Source organism: Pteropus medius, unplaced genomic scaffold (genome assembly GCF_902729225.1).
Source record: "Pteropus medius unplaced genomic scaffold, Ma_sr-lr_union100, whole genome shotgun sequence".
Classification (NCBI taxonomy): Eukaryota; Metazoa; Chordata; class Mammalia; order Chiroptera; family Pteropodidae; genus Pteropus; species Pteropus medius.
In genome coordinates, this window is record NW_024344377.1 from 526,970 (window position 1) to 543,689 (window position 16,720).

The 16,720-nt window shown below is 51.2% G+C and overlaps 1 protein-coding gene across 3 annotated transcripts in view; it reads left to right on the forward strand.

The window, feature by feature from the left end:
• Positions 1-16,720, forward strand: part of CPXM2 (carboxypeptidase X, M14 family member 2) — a 90,574-nt gene that overhangs the window by 3,372 nt on the left and 70,482 nt on the right. For 2 of the 3 annotated variants that reach the window (XM_039870781.1, XM_039870778.1), the window contains exon 2: positions 6,518-6,616. The exons of the other annotated variant lie outside the window; for it this stretch is intronic. In XM_039870781.1, the coding sequence (XP_039726715.1) occupies positions 6,518-6,616 (99 nt within the window). The remainder of the gene's footprint in view (positions 1-6,517; positions 6,617-16,720) is intronic. 3 annotated transcript variants of the gene reach the window in all.

Here is a 16,720-nt window from a genome sequence, read left to right on the forward strand (position 1 = left end):
GCAAAAACAGTACATGATGTCCTGTGTGCCCTTCCCTCAGCCTCCCCAATGATAACGTCTTCGAGAACTACAGTGCAGGATTTCTCAACCTTGGCTGTACTGACATTTTGGTGTGTGTGTGTGTGTGGGTGTGTGTGGGTGTGTGTCCTGTGGCTTCTAAAGTGTTTAGCAGCATACCTAGTCTTGAACTACTAGGTGCCAGTAGCACCCACTCCCTAGTTGTGACAATGTCTCTAGACATTGCCAAACATCCCCAGTGGGTTAAGAATCACTGCTATATACAATACCAAGACCAGGAAACTGACGTGGATCCCGTTCTATCGATTGGATTACATACCTTATATTTCGCCAGTTTTTACATGCCCTCGTGTGTGTGTGCACGTGCACAGTTCTCTGCAAATTTATTACATGTACAGGTGCGTGGAACCACCAACCACCATCAGGATCCGGGAGTGTGGAATCCTTTCCCCAGGGTGAGTGTGCTCAGTATCACACAGCTTCTGAAGTCCTCACTGTGAACATCAGTTCATCCCAGAATTTTAGAGCTTGACGGAACTGAAGAGGTCATTGCGTCCAGGGAATCTGTTCTCTGCTGGGTGCCGGTGGTGGCTGCTGGTCTCTGCTCATACCTGTTAGGCTATGTCCCCCTGCCGTGACTGCCTGTTCACTGGGTGGACAGTACCGATGGCTAGAATGTTGTTCCTTAGAGGGACATGACTACCTGCTTCTAATTCCAGTTAGTCAGCTGATTCTAGCTGAATCCAGTCGTTTCTAGATGCCTGCAGTTGGACTGCTTTGGGATCCAGAGAGCGAGTCTCCAGTCCCCAGTTTTCGTCACTCCAGGGTGCGGGGTAGATAAGGGACCACATTTTGGACATGCCAGTGGGTTTCAGATGTACGTACTTTGCATGTCATCTCCAAGGTGATGACCTTGGTTTGCAGTCATACTCATTTTAGAGAATAAAATGGAACAGAGAATTAGACCACAGTTATATCCCTCACTTACCTTTTCCCACCCACGTGACAGTAAGAAACAAACTTAAGTCAATGAACAAGACCTTAAATGGGCAATTGGAAGATTTTTCCTTCCCCCTCCATTGTGCCTAGAAGTAGGCTAAGTTACGTAGCCTTTGCTTTTTGGATTCCTACTTGTTTGTGTGTTGCTTTCTTCAGGGAACAGCGAGAATGCACTACTGTTCGAATGTGCGCATGCCCACGTCACTTCCATAGTTCACAGCCGTCTGTGCCCAGAATCTGCAAGTTTGCATTTTGTACTGTGTTGTGCTCCAGCCATGGGGGCAGAGTTGGGGGGGGCAGTAACCAAAGAGTTGTTATTTGAGCATATTGGGTTGTACACAAAACCCTTTCTGTGTGCGCTGTGAGCCAGTAGCTGGAAACAGTTCACTCGTAAGCCTTGTTCATGCCTCTCCGGGCGTCTCGCTGCGTTCGGCCTTCGGATGGAAATGTCTTCTCCTGGTGAGCGCTGGAGGGTGAGGGTTAGGAGCAAGTGTTTGTAAATGTTTCAGTATGTATTTTAAAAGCAATCACAGTGCTTTCATAACCCTTAAACAAGTAATAAGAAATCTTTACGTCATGACATTATAGACTCACTCGAAGAGTTAAATGCAAAGTGTTTTGCCCAGATAAACTGCCTACAAAATTCTAAGGGGATGGATTTTTTTTTTTTTACAAAAATGGTCATTTCATGTACACCAGCAAGCAGCTTTCTAAGACACCTCCTCTCTTTCCAAAATGCTTTCCAAAGTCAACCGTTTGTGCTGGCAGGTCCCTGCTGCCTGTGCCCATGGTTCCAGAAGCCAGGGTTTGTGCATGGATAATGAACGGGAGACACTCCATGTTTGGGGACGGTGACTGGATGTTCTTAAAAACAGCCACATGTTTCTCGTGTGCGCAGCATCCCTGGCTGCCAGCTCTCTTGGTGGACGATGCCCTCAGTGCCCAGGCAATGGCGGCCTGGGCCCTGGAGCCTGGATTTTTGAGGCGGAGTCTCCGTTGGCTGTCCCTGAGGGGCCAGGGAGCCTGGGCTATCATATCAGACTTGGTGTCTCCAGCAATGGCTCTGCCTTCTGAGGCCTTCTCAGGTCCCTGCCACCATAGCTGCCCCTCTGGTTAATGAAACACATGAAATTGGGGCACCTTTGGATGGTCACGGGAAGGGCCGATGTCCATAACTGGCTGGTCTCCCGTCAGCAACTCCTCTGGGCACCAGAGGATAATTGGAGTGGCACGAGACACCTTCAAATGTTAATTTAAGACTCTGATGTCACGAGTTTTTATGGAATACTCAATTCATGCAAGACGTGTAGGTGTTTTGCTAAAGTTTGTTCAGGATTCAAAGAGCTGGGATCAAACCTGGCTCTGCCACCTACGGGCATGTGTGACTTCTCCAGGCCTCCGACTCCTCACTGTCACCCGGGAATAATAATCAGCTACACTTCCTGAGGTGGTGTGAGGTTAGATGGGTCATCATGCCGCCTCCCAGCCTTCGGAGGGCCAGTTCAGAGGCACTGTCTATCCAGTTCCCCCGAGTCCCCAGCCAGGTGGAGTCCCAGCGGGTGCTGTTCAGGAGTGCAGCCCGGGCTATTGGTGCTTCCTCCTGTGCCTCTCTGACCCTCACTCTTTCACGTGGGCTTCATGGAGTCACCTCCTAGATACATCCTGATCCTGCTCAGGCTGTTTCCAGGACAAACCCAAACTGAGACAGGCAGGTGCCATCAGGGACCTGCACAGTGCCTGGCACATGCCCACCTGCTGCTCTCGTGATGGTGGCTCTTTCTCTAAAGTGCTCCTTGTTTGGTTGCCATTCAGGAAGGCGGCTGTTGCTGCATTGTGACTGGGCGTGGTTATCCCTCATGCCCCAGAGACCCTGAAGGAGACCAAGTTTTCTGCACAGAAGCTGGCCCAGAGGACGTCAGAGCCTGACCGGGCAGCTAAGGGTGGGGAAGGGCTTTTGATTGATTGATTGGTGGGTTGGTTGATTTCAGTCCAGCCCTGGTGGAAAGTACTCAGAAAATTGCACTGGTGCCCCTGTCTCAACCCCAGATCATCCGGGTCACCGAGTGATAGAAGCAACAGCCTCATTCAGCCACTCAGGCAGCCTTTCAGCATTCACCTGATCCCTGGGGAGCCTGTTTGCAGGGGGAGCTTGACATGTCAGGCCTGGCTAATGGCACACGCTGTTCCCTCCCTGGTCATGGCCCCTCTGCTCACGTCCGCCAGAGCGCGAGTTGTAGCCACCATCGTGTTGGAGTTTCACTCTGTCCTGCAGAGTCCTCCTGGCCGTCATGAGCGAGGCTCTCTGCAGACATGCACGGGTTGCACTGCTTTAGAAAGCCGTAATTATTGTCTGTCTCGATGTCGCGAGGCTGCATTTCTGGGGCGCTCCTGAGAACCCGCCGGGCATGTTGGGGAGGCCTCCCTCTTCATGTGGGTTCCCTAACAAGAGGCGGGTGAGGAGCTCAGGCCCTGGGCTGAGCTCCTCCCAAGCGGGAGTGCAGATGCTGTTGGGCTGGAATTTCCTGGGGAAAATGCAAATATGCAGCAAAGAATTTTTCAGTTTCTGGGGTTTGCTACTGTAGGCTCCTTGTATAGAGAGGGGAAAAAATAGTTTCTTATCAACCAAGAAGCATTCTATTTATCACCACAGACCAGAATAGAACATGGGGCCACATTGCCAGTTCAGTTTTGCTACTTTTAAGGAACTCGGTTTTGCCACGCAGCCCAGATGGAGACGTCGATTCGATTTCTGGCTCCTTCTCTGTACACTATTTCCACTTGACTCTCTTCTTTCATCTGGACGGACCACATGTTGCCTTTCTTGCTCTGAGAGGCGGGGGCTGGGAACGGCCACGACTCTGCCGCCTCCTGGCTCTGTCCGTGCCCTTGGGTGGGTCTCTTTCCCTCTCTGAGCCTCGGTGTCCCCGCCTTTAAATTAATGTTCACAGGAAGCTTCCCGCCTTCAGCAGTACTTGCCGAGATCGAATGTTACAATCGATGTGAAAATTCCTCGTAAACTGTGAATCACAGCCCACATGGTGGCTGTTAGTCTCCCAGCTCTGGGACGGTGCTTTGTGATGTGCAGGGGACTCAACCATAAGATTACTGATGAAAAGATGGCAGCTGTCATTGACTCACTGGTTCCTGCAGTCCGGCATCGCCCTGAGCACTTTGACGTGTATTATATATTGTTTGTTTCCTCCCCATAACTGCCATCGAGGCAGGTGCCGTGTCCCCTCGTTTTACTGATGAGGGAACGGGGCATGCAGAGATGAAGTGGGTCACCGAGGACGCACCGTGGTCAGTGCAGTGGCAGCACCTGGAACCAGATGCTCAGGCCCGTGCATCGCTTGGAGCTGCGTCTCCCCAGGAGGGCACTGCCTGCTGCCTCTGCTTCTTAGCTTCTCCCTTCGGAGGAGCGTCTGTCCCCCACATGTTGGTCCCCCTGGGGAATCAACCTCTCAGGGGTAGCGGCGCATGTGCCCCGCATCTGGGCCTTTGCCGGGTTCCCAGAGCGGAGCCGGGGTGCTGTCGTTGCGGGCGTGGACCCGGCGTGTAGGGGCCCAGCTCTGACTCTCACTCCCGTGCTGTCTGTGGAGGTGGCAGAGAGAAGGCTCGCGACAAGCGGCCGACTTCCGGGGAGGGTGCGACGGCCTGTTCTCTCCCAGAGCTCTGGCCTTTTCTTCACGTATTTTGTAAAACGTTTTCTGCCTTCATATCTTATCTTGCTGACAAATCTGACTCCACGTTCGGCACCATTATGGTGCCGGTTTTGCCAAACAATCAGGGTCTTCACAGACCCTCGGTCAGGCTCTTTCAGAAGAAGCCGTCTTTGGGGGGTCACTGGCCGTGACAGTCCTACCTGCGGAGATGGCACAGATGCCCGGGTGACGTCAGGCTGATGTCAGACGCGCCCAGGTTGGCAGCCCTGCTCCCCGGCCCTTTCTGGGTGTTTTGCTTTACTGACTTCCCCGACCTGAGGGGGATACTTAATTGTGCGATTTTTAAAAAAAATCTTATATGAACAATGAAAGACACAACACCCACGAATTTGCTCTTGGTTGGGCCCGATACACCCTTTGCAGTTTTTGAAGATTTAAGTTTTCCTTGATAAGTTTCTTTTTTTCCCCCCCTTTTTGGTGGCTGTAAAACAATCTGAAATGATTTCATTAATTGGCACAATCCATTAGATGCTTTTGGTATTTCCACTCTGCTTTATAAAGTCCAGACTGAGTATCTTTCTCCACAGATCTGCCCTCCTCTTGGTTTTCGTCTGTTTGTCATCGAGTGACTCATTAGTTCATTCGTTCAGTCCTTAGTCACAGCTGATTATATACCAGATTCCGGAGAAAGGACAGTGAGAAAAAAAATCAGACTGTTTCTGTCCCCATGAACAGACCGACACGTGTGACACAGCGGGGCTGCTGGTGCCCCGCCCGGGTCCTCTTTCCCCGCAGGTGTAACCCCCCGCCAGCTGCTGAGGTCTTGGCCGTGATGACTCACAGCTGCTCCCCTCCCTGGAGCATTGCCCGTGGAAGGTTACAGCTCCCACTCCTCACTGGTCAGACTGTGGCCAGAGGCTAACCAGCAGTAGAAACCTTGTCTCGTCTTAATGGGGGCCACACTGTGTGTACTTCCTGTTCTAGAGCTTCCAGTGGGATCGGACTGCCAGACTCTGGCTGAGAATGTGGCCTTGCTTAGCTCCTTCCTTTGCCCCATCCACCCTCTTCCTCCCCTTTCTCCTTAGAGCCCTCCCTAACTACACCACATGCGTCCAAACCCCTGCATCAGGCTCTGCTTAGAGGCTACTCGACCTAAGACAGGTGCTGTCAGAGCCCATCGCAGAGGCCTTGGTTTAGGTGGGGAGTTCAGGAAAGCCAGCTCCAGGAGGGGTTGTGAGAGCTGAGATTTGCAGGATCAGCAGGAGTTAACTAGATGGAGATGAAAGGAAGGGCAGCCCAGGAGGAAGAACCGCATGTGCCAAGTTCGGGTAGGGAGGGAACGAGATCCGCAGGCTGAAAGGAGGCTGTGTTTCTGGAGCAGAAGGAGGGGGCACGGGGTGAGGCAGGTGGAGGGGCCCGTGGGGCCTGAGCAGGCAGGCGTCCTAGGCCTCGATGAGGAGTCTCATTGCCAGCACTGGTGGGAGGTGCTCTGCATGGTGGCCAGCACCAGCTCTGGCGTCAGAAGTCTGCAGTTCTGGCTCTTTTTATCAATCAGATGTGGCGTCACCGTCTGGGCCCCAGTGAGGGTCAAGGTACAACCACAGGGCGTTTTGCAGTCCTGGAACAGTAATGACCTACAAGCATATGTTGTTTTTCTCAGGAGAGTTTCTTTCTTTTCACAAGAACATGCTTCCTCTCCTTTCACCAGGAGTCCAGGGTACCTCGCTGGGGGACAGGGGAGGGTGGAGGCGGCTGCTCTGCACCAGATGGGTGAGTTCTCAGCATCCTCGGACAACTCGGGCATCTGGAGAAGTAAAGGCATTTCTCTCTCTTTTTAGGTAAAAATAGCAACAGAAAAGGCGTGAGAACCAAGAGCTCTGAGAAGGCTGCCAGTGATGATCACAGCATCCCCGTGACCCGTGGTGATGTCAGACAGGGTGAGTGAGGCCCTGTGGAGCGCCTCCGCCCTCCCCCAGTGCCAGCAGTGGTCCCGTGAGGGTGTCGGCCCCTGGAGCAGGTGTGGGGCTGCCCAGCGCGGGGCTGCCCAGCGCGGGGCTGCCTGGGGCCTGCTGCCTCTTTTGAACCATGCACGTGGGGGCGAGAGCCTTCACAGCTGCCTTCTCTTCTGCAAAGCACAGTAACTCAGCCAGAATTCCCTGTCACTTCTGAATTTTCTGGAGCTCCCGGTTACCTTCCCTGCCCCTCCGTCTCTCTCCCCAGAGACATGACTTCCTTTCTCGTGGGGCCTCGTAGCTGCCTCCAGCCTTGGCTGTGCGTTTCTTATCTCCTGACCAGACCCAGGGGCCTCCACGGTCAGAGGGTGAGTCTACCTACAAAGCATGCGATGCTGATCTTGGAGTCTTACTGCCACGTGAAAACATTGGTCCTTGAAATACTTATCTTAGGGTAGTTGAAGCCATTAGTTCTAGACTCGTGGGCAAACTCTGGTCCATGAGCAATAGCTATAACTATTATTAACTGTTACCATTATTATTATTTATCTCTATTACTCTAAACTATGGTATTTAAGATCGCGCTTCTGCTAATATTAGTAATAGTAACTGTTTTTTAGGCACTTGAGCTCTCGGTAGTTGCTGGCCTTTGGGCCTCATATTTGGACATCTCCCAGTGCCCCTTTGAGTAATGTGGATATTATCACTATTATTGTGTCGTCATCAGCATCATTATCCGTATTTAGCAGATAAGGAGAATGAGACTTGATAATATGAGTCGTTCTCCTACAGATATACAACTGGTAAGTGCAAAACGTGGATATCAACCCAAGATTTTCTGATTCTAGACTTTCTGCTCAGCAGTACAGCTGCTTAAAATAAAAAGAACATTTCACAAATATGCATTTGCCGAGGCAAATGCACCAGTTTCAGCTGCCGCGTTGGCCCACAAGGCGTATAACAGAGTCGATGGTCACCAAGGGAATCGCATATTCCCTTAGGTACAAGGCAATGATTTGGGGCCGTGTTTCCCACCAGGAACTCGTCGTCAAAGATATCCTAGATCTGATGACTAACAGGGCACCGTGAAATAAAAACGGGAGCTCGGCAAAGATGAACCTCTGCAATCGCTGAACAGACGGGAGTTCCGTCCCGTCTCCGGTGGGCGGGCGTGGGCCGTGCCCCTGGGAGGACCAGCCCCTCGGGAGCGGGTGCTGAGGACACCTGAGAGGCGGAGCCGTGTTTCTGCGTTTCTAAGTGGGTGGTCATCAGACTCCCATCTTGGGTGGGCCTTGGGCATGGCGTTTTGTCCCCTCCTCGCAGCAGGCTGATGGAAGGACAGTGGTCCCTTTGGGATCGCAGAGGCCACAGGGCTAAAGCGGCTTTTATTGCCGGCCTCCCTGTGTGGGTCCTTGCTGCTGTCAGCTCTGGGCCTGCGAGTTTTTTACTCTCTCGTTAGTTGTTAAGTGCTTTTAACACATTCAAACAAATGTTTTATCCAGATTTTTTTAGTGGCTTCAGCAGAAGGGTTGGTTTGAATTATCTTAGTTCTTTATTACCAGAACTAGACGTTGTTGAAATTCTGGGAGGCATTTTCAGAAAGATATTTCAAGGTCCATTTCTCTACATATACGCACGTGCGTGCACACACGTGCACGCGCACACACACGCACACACGTGCACGTACACACATGCATGCACACACCCGCACACGCGCATGCACACGCACACACACACGCGCACACACAGAGTCTGAACTTGCCTCCTGAACAAGTACACTCCCCCTCACCCACACCGGCCCACTCAAGATTGTTCCGCTGACCTTGACCTCAGAGCTTTTCCTGAACGGGTCGGGGTCACTGGTCTCAAAGGCGCTGATTCCTTGTGCGCCCTAGAAGTGACTTTGGCCCGTGGAACTTCTTTACCTTGTTCTTCTGTTAAGCCGAGGATGAGGAATTGAGGACAACGCTGGAGGGGAGAAAAGCTGTAGAGGCCCCTGATGCGCAGATACGGAAGGAAGACAGGCGGAGGTGGCCGTGGAGGTGTTCGTGGAGGCAGGCGCACAGTTGGGAGCACAGGCCTCGGGTCCGGCAGGGGTGCCTGTGGGGAGCGCTGGGCAGCACGGGGCCTGAGACCTACAGCCGGGTGCTCTCTGGGACCTGCATTCATCCTCCTCGCAGCATCTCGTGAGCTGCACCAGGGGCCTTGCTGTGGCAGAATGAAGGGGTTGGGGTGGCGGGTGGAGCAGACGTCAGCTGCATTGTGCGCAAGGTGCAGATGGAAGAGATGTTATCTACATCATGTCCAAGGTGGCAGGTGGAACAGATGTCACCTGCATCATGTGCAGGTAGCAGATGGAACAGATGTCACCTGCATTGTGTCCAGGGTGGCAGGTGGAACAGATGTCACCTGCATCATGTGCAGGTAGCAGATGGAACAGATGTCACTACATCGAGCAGATGTTACTTGCTTTGCTTTGTGGTAGATGGCACAGGTATTAACTACACTGAGCTATGTGAATGGATGACATTGAAGGGTTTTTGTCAGATGCAGACTTCGCCCCTGGGGAACTTTCACTTTGAGGGAGAGAATGTGTCCATGGCTATTCCCCTGAGTAAGGAGCAGTGTCAGCTGTGGCGAGTATCCAAAATACATCTTGGATATTGTTCTGTAATAGTACATGCATTTGGTTGAATGACTGATCTAGGTCTTTACCTCTCCTTATGTTTATACCCTTTGCCGTGTAACGTTTCAGTTCCCTTCACAAAGGGTGAAAGCCCCTTGGCTGTGGGCTGGTCCCTGTGCCTTGTTGAGGCCAAAAGGATATGGTGGAGTGAGCAGGTGCCAGTTCTGAGCCAAGGTCTTAAGTAGCTTTGCTCGTTTCCATTTGTTTGTTGCATGTGTGCCACCTCCGTGAGAAGAATGTGGGTACCCAGGCCACTGGTCCAAGGAAGCTGAGAGATGAGTGAAACACACACAGCCTGGAGCCACCAGCTGAGCCCGGCTGGTCTGTAGACACCTAAGAAATACATGCCTATTGTGTGCCACTAAGAGTTTGCTTGTTACACAGCCATAGCTGACTAATAAAGTGAAGACAAAGAATATCCTCATTTTTATAAAAGCTTTGCATAGCGTTTTATTACAAGGATGTTTCAGAATTTATTTAACCTTCTAACGATGGACATCTGGGTTGTTCTCAATATTCTGCCACTATAAGCAGTGTTGCCATGAAGTTACCTTGTGCCCATGTCGCTGGTCGCACGGTAATTCCGGACCTGGCCTTCGGAGTCCACCGTGATTTGACTCATTTCTGGTCTCTGTCTCCTTTTTGTTAGCTAGATGGGAGTTTGTTTCTCGCACATGTCCTGTGCTGAAGACGTGGCTCATGTGTTTCCTCCATAGGGGCCGGGTGATCGAGAGGGCAGCTTTGGGTCAGGCTGTACCCTCACTGGCTGTGAGACTCTGGGCAAGTTACTAACTTCTCTATGACTCAGTTTCCGTCTCTGTAAAGTGGGGATAATATTCCTTTGTAGGATTATTGTGAAGATCAGACGATGTCTGCAGAGCATAGCACACACGGCACACAGAAAGCCCACGGCAAGCACTGGCTATGATTTTCATCTGCTGTCTTGGTATTTATTTTTTTTTGTGCCTGAGATACAGGAGTTGGCAGACATTTTTAAAGGATCAGATCATAAATATTATATGCTTTATTGGCCAAGAAGCAAAATTGAGGATATTATGTAGGTACTTAAATAACCATTTAAATTGTAACCATTAAAAAAATATAAATACCATTCTTAAATCATGGGCCATACCAACACAGGTGGTGGGCTGGATTCGGTCCTCACATGGGCTGTGGCTTGCCAACCCCTGCCTCAGAACTTCACGGTTCTGCACACGCTGCCTCCAGGAAGCCTGCCCTGATCACTTCTCGCTTGTCATGGTACCTGTCTTCTTCCTCTTCACTGCATCTCAGTGCTTCCTGTGCATGTGCTGCTACCAAGAATGGCAGACTTGTTTGCTGAGCACCTGTGCCAAGCTGAGAGATGTGTTCCGAGGTGAAGAACAGGTGTCATTGTGTATGTTCTAGTGGCTTCTCCGCATCTCAACGTCAGGGCTGGCCCTCCACGTGAAGTGGTCTTTGATCTGTAGGGAAGAAGCGTGAGTTCCGAGTGTCATGGAAGGAGGGTGGTCTTCCCAAAGCCGTACACGCTAGAGATTCCCTTACTTCTTCTCCCTCGTGCCTGGGTTGAGTGAGACTGGAGGCCTCAACCAGGTACCATGCTTGGGGTTTGACGTACTCTGTGTGTGTGTGTGTGTGTGTGTGTGTGTGTGTGTGTGTGTGTGTGAGAGAAACTTGAGAGTTTTCACTGTGACTCAGACAGTTTCCATCCACCCTTGTTGTGAGTGTCTCCCCCTTGTAGCACGGTCGGTTGGTTTTCTGGAGCTCGGCTCTGGTCTCCCCCCAGATAGCTGGCACAGCTCTTGGGGGTCGTGGTGTCAACCCCAGACTCGTGATTCTGGAGGAGGAGAGGCTCACATGCCCTTGGCCTCCCGGCAGACGCTGTGATAAATGGCCACGTCTGTCTTTCGGTCTTTGGCAGTGAGAGGGGAGGTGGGGGCAGGTCTGGGACAGTCAGACCCTCTTGGACAAGCCTTGGTGAGGAAGCCCGGGAAACGGGGCTCGGGAAAGCTAAGGGCTCCGCCCCCCTGCTGTTTTCTCCACTTTTGACTCCATCTCGAACATGCCTACAAAGTTATCCTTCGGTCTCTAAGCTGAAATGTGCTTTTCGAGGCTTTCCCAGCCCTCCTTTGTAGTTTGGAGGCATTTAATTTGTTCCTCCGATGGTTTTGTGGTGGGGTCTACACTGGGTTCGATCAGGGATCCTGGGTTCGCTGTGGCCCAAAGTGGACTATAAACTGAGTGTTTATGAGCGGTGTGGCAGCCTGGGCCACCGGCGTCAGGAGCCTTGGTCTTGTGGACTTGCTGGCGTAGAAATACCTCCTGCCAGACAAGGGGTCAAGGGACAGAGCTCTGATGTGCTCAGTAGTACCCCTGGGTGGCACTAAAAGGCTCTGATTATTTCTGTCGCCCCATTGTCCCCAAGTGTGGTTCCGGTTGACCAAGGCCACATGAAGAGGGACTCTAGTGCTGCAGCTCTCCTAGTCTTCAAAACGGGGGCCAGCACCTGTGCTTCTCCGGCTCCCGGGGCTGTGTTCTCGTGACCCTCTGCCTCCCCGCTTCCCACCTCCTCAACGCTCCTGTGGGGAGACCTTCTTTCTGCTACGTTGCTCAGCCCGCGACGGCTTGAGCAGAAAACCCAATTCGCCATATCACACCCTAAAACTTAAAAAATATATAGACACGTAACCCTCTCGAAGTGTACGTTGTCCTAAAATAAATTTCTTTTCTGAGTTCCTAAACATTTTAACGATGAAAGTAGTGAATGCACCTCGTAGAAAATTTGGAAGATATAGAAAAAACACAAAGAAAGAAATAAAATGAATCCACAGCCTTATCTTCCAGGGACAACCGCAGTTACTGTTTTGGGGTCTGTCTCTTCAATCTGTGTGTGTGTGTGTGTGTGTGTGTGTGTGCGTGTGTACGTGTGTGTGTACGTACACGAGAACAGTGTTACAGGTATGCTCATAGATCACACACGCACGCTTTTTGCATATGGAACCGGTCCAGTTTCGTAACCTTGTAATCTCACTTAATATGTTATCATCATTTTCCTAGGTCACCGATTGTTCTTTCACAGGCGTCTGTACAATTACTTACCGTTTTGTGACGGAGTCGCAGCTAACATCGTCGCTTTGCTCCCACGCCTGGCCCGGTTGCGGGCAGTTCCGTGCTGCATCGTGGTATCTGTGCCTTTGCCCGCCTTAAGCTCACGTCCCTAGAGGACGGACTGCACCATGGGTGTTCACTGTTCCCTAGAGAGTTGGTACCAACTGGCACTTTTACCTGCTCTTATATATAGTCTTTCACCCATTGTTTGTTAGGGGGTGTGTGTGTGTGTGTGTACTGATTTATAAGAGCTCTTTATATATGAAGGACAGGGGACCTCTGTATATTGCTGTAGTTAAGAGCCCTGGAGTCCAACTGAGTTGAGTTCAGAGCCCAGTCCACTGCTCACTACCTGTGGGGCCTTAGTCATGTAATTTAACCTCTTTGTGCCTCAATTTTCTTGAATATAAAACAGAGATAATAACGACATACCCGTAGGATTAGGATAAGTATTAAATAACTTGAATGAAGTGCTTACAACAGCAGGCGACACATAATAAATGCTATTACCCTACTAAGGTCCCTTTGAACGAGCTTCTTAACAGCCATTCACTTGAGTGCTTTTTACTAAGTAGTAGTGCAGGTGCTACCTGGATGTCGGAAAATTCGCTAAGATAACAAGCAAGTGATTAAGATTTGAGAACTGCTATTTCAAAGCAATAATTCTCCTTTTTGGCTTTATAAGCACTATATAAAGAATGAACTATTACTTTTCCACGATGGCGCGGATGTAGTGATGGTCAGTTCTGTTGGATCAGGATACAAATTCCTGAATTTACTGAGAAACATTGGTGGAGCTTTGGGAATTCGGTGACGAAGACTCATGTTTCTGTGACATTAGCAGTGGGGGTTGGGCTGGGCAGGTTGGATGAGAGGGGGGTCCTCAGAGGAGGATGTCTTGACCTTAGAGGGCTTTACAGAGACAGCCACCGACCAGTGCCCATGGCCGCCGAGACCTCAGCCAGCTGCGGCCACAAGAGGCTTTGGCAGTGTCAGCTGACACCCGGTTCCCGGAGGCCTTCCCCTGTCTGGTCTGCTGTGGCCTGGGCAAGAGACTGTCCAAGCTCTGTGGCCTTCCCGGTAAGAGCCACCAGCCCGGTTCTGAGGGTCTCAGAAGGTTCTCCTGGGGGCCTTAGACCAGAGCCTGGGGCCCTCTGCAGGCCTGTCAATCAGAGCCTCTGGGGAGGGGCCTGGCATCTTTTTTTTTTAAGTTCCCCAGGAGATTCTCATGTCGGGCAGGGTGAGGATTGCTGCCTGGAGGAGTCTAGCGGTGACCTTTCTGGTCTGGAAGGGTCTTCTCTGATGGGGGTGATAAAGAGCTCCCCAAGGGAGATTAGATAAGGCTGAGATGGGGTCCTTTCCCAGGACCCTGAAGGGGGCGTGCCCGTCTGGGGAGCCGGGGCTTCTGAGACAGGCAGAGAGCCACCGCAGAGGCATTCTCCAGCACACCAGGAAGCCGCCTCCACACTCATCGATCAAAGGGAATGTCAAGTTCAGAAAGGTGAAGGAAAGAATGTCATGAGTCAGAGCTGTTGGATTTGCAGGCGACAATAAAAGCTGAAGTTCGGGGTGGCTGTGAGCTCGTCCCTGGCCGTGCTCTGGAGGCCTGGCAGAGCTCTTTCCTCGGCTTCCAGCAGAGGTCACGCAGGCCAGAGGGCCTTGGCTCCGAGCTCCCCTCTGCCAGCTGGCGACGCCTGTCCCTGCCTTCCTCTGGTGGGACCCCCGAAACACTATGCAGCTTGCGTTCGTGTCACACTCTCGAGTCTTCCGGCCAAACCGACTGGTGTAAAGATTGTGCCTGGGACTTTATGTCACACTGGATTTTCAAATTGTAGCTCGGGACACCTAGTAGCTGTTTAACTCTGTTTAAGCCCCCTTGAGTCTTAGTTTGTTTATGCCTAAAATGGAAATCACAGCGTCCATCTCTCATGGTTGTTATGAAGATTAAATGACAATACCTTTAGAGGGTCTGGCTCAGGTCAGTTGCTTACACGGTAGCACCGTTGCTCCCCAAATCATTACCCTTTAAAAATGATTTTTATGATTTGACTCCCATAACAGCTTCTCCCAGACAGATTTGGGGTATTGCGGGTGGGCTGTTGGGATCGAAGCTCCAGGTTTAGAATTCTGACTTTTACACTATATTCTGACTTCTCCCTGGAACCCTGGGCCGTAAAGGGCTCCATGACATTGAGTGCAGTGGGCACTCTGAGTTATTAGAGAGCCGGTTTGCTCCTATGGCAACTTATAGTGGTGATGAGGACAAGGACCAGTCAATATGTGCCTTAGAGCTAATATCCATTTTGTAAAGTGGCTTCAATGCTGAGAATTTCAGCACGGGACAGATTTAATTAAGCGTATGTGTGCGCATGTGAGTGCATGTTTGTGTGCGTGGCAGTGTCGTGTCTGTGTGTGCTGCGATGTGTGCGCATAATGATATGCCTGTGTGTGCATGTGTGTGCATGTCTTGGTAATGGCAGTGTGTGCAGGTAAGCATCTGTGTGCGAGTGCGTGTGTGCATGTGTGTGTGCATGTGCGTGTGCGTGCGTGTGTCGTGGAAGGAGGGGTAGCATCCCCCCTCTGCCTGTCTCCTTGGGAATGAGCTCAGGCCTAGGAAATGGTGCCTGCTCAGCACAGGGCATCCTCAGAGAGCTGCACTGCCTTTAAGAGAAAAGTAGAGTCACTTTCGATGACTGTCACTCTCTTTCTTCCAGATTAGCGCTCTTCGCCAATCCCTAATTAATATCTTCCTGAAATGTTCTTTTCACACCTTTTTGTTCTCACCCACATGCTTCTCAGGGTCAGTCTTTTTCCTCTTGGAGACAACAAAACGTAGATTTGATGCTAAGGGTTGTGCTCATTTTTGCAGGTGGGGCGGGTTGTGTTTGGTTTTGCAGGCGGGGCGGCGAGCTGTGCCGAGGGCACTGAGGGGCAGGCCCGGCCGCTGTTGGAAGAGGCTGGGCCCAGAGCGGAGTCCCGGCTGCGTTCCTGCCTGAGCCGTTTGGGTACGGCCTGGCCAGGGACTCGGAAAACAGAGGGTGAGGGGCTGGGAATGAGTTCCTCATTGAATTCAAGCGCTCTTTCTGCCTCTTAATTGGTTCTCCAGTTGACATCATGATCTTGCTTATAATGCAGACATGTTACAGTCCCAACAAAGAAGCCTCCCTCCAGGGCTCTGGCCTTGTTACTTTCTAGCTGCAGATGTCGAAATTTAGCTTTGAACCACTTGTTTGCCCTCCACTTTACTTGATCTTCAAGGCGGCACCCCGTCTTCCTCAGTGGAGTTTCCAAAGGATGAGAAAAAGTCCTCAGTGTTGGAAGGTGACAGTAACTTGGACAGGCGCAGGATGTTTCCGTGAGAATTTAAAAGCAAAGGAATTCTAACACCTCGTTCCAACTTCACGGTGCTTCTGGAGTTCTTTGGCTGGCAGAGTCCGCTGGGCTCAACCCTGTGGCAGTGTGTGTGTCCATATGTCCCCGGCACATTGTTCCAGCCGTTCTTCCTGCTGTCTGTGGTTGGAGTGTCTAAAGACATTGCCATTAATCTTCATAATGACCATGAGAGATGGGCACTGCGATTTCTTTTTGACACATAAAAGTGGATTCTTTTCCCTCAGCCCTCGCTTGTCCGGGTTGCCAGTGAGGATCGCGTTAGTTTGATGGCCACTGTCTTGGGGATCTGCCGGCAGCCAAGGACAAGCAGGGACTGGCGGGATGGTGACTTGCGTCTCCTTTCTGTCTTCTGTCCTTCTGCAGTTCTGGTATTGAAGATGTGGAAGGGTCCTTTCCTAGTTCATTCTGTGGATTTTCTCTGGCTGCTTACTGCCTTTGGGGTTCTAATGTTAGCAGCAGTCCCCTCTCATGTCCAAAGATCAGGGTGCACCTGAGTGGCAGAAGTTCTGCAGATGTCACCTGGGGGACCAGGAGGTGGGCTTGAGCGTTGGCCCGAGGGACTGGGAGCTGGTGGCTTTGCAGTGTTTTCTTAATTATCCTCTGTGACTTCTTTGTCCGTGAAGAGTTGTTCCACTTGGCGGGTGACCCCGAGACTGAAGAGCAGCTATTTTGCTCGTATTGGACGATGAGTCGACCTGCCGGACGGAAGTCCTGAGGAGGAAGTTCCCAGGGTAGAAGAAAGAGGAAGACGATGCATCAGGTCGAACTATGCTGAAATTCCTCAGAGTTGAGTATTTAATATGGAGAACATTTCGACACTCTGTGTTTCGAATTAACTTAGAATCTTTAAATCCAAAGATAATTTTCGTGCCCATTATTTTCCTGCCTCTATTTTTCCATCC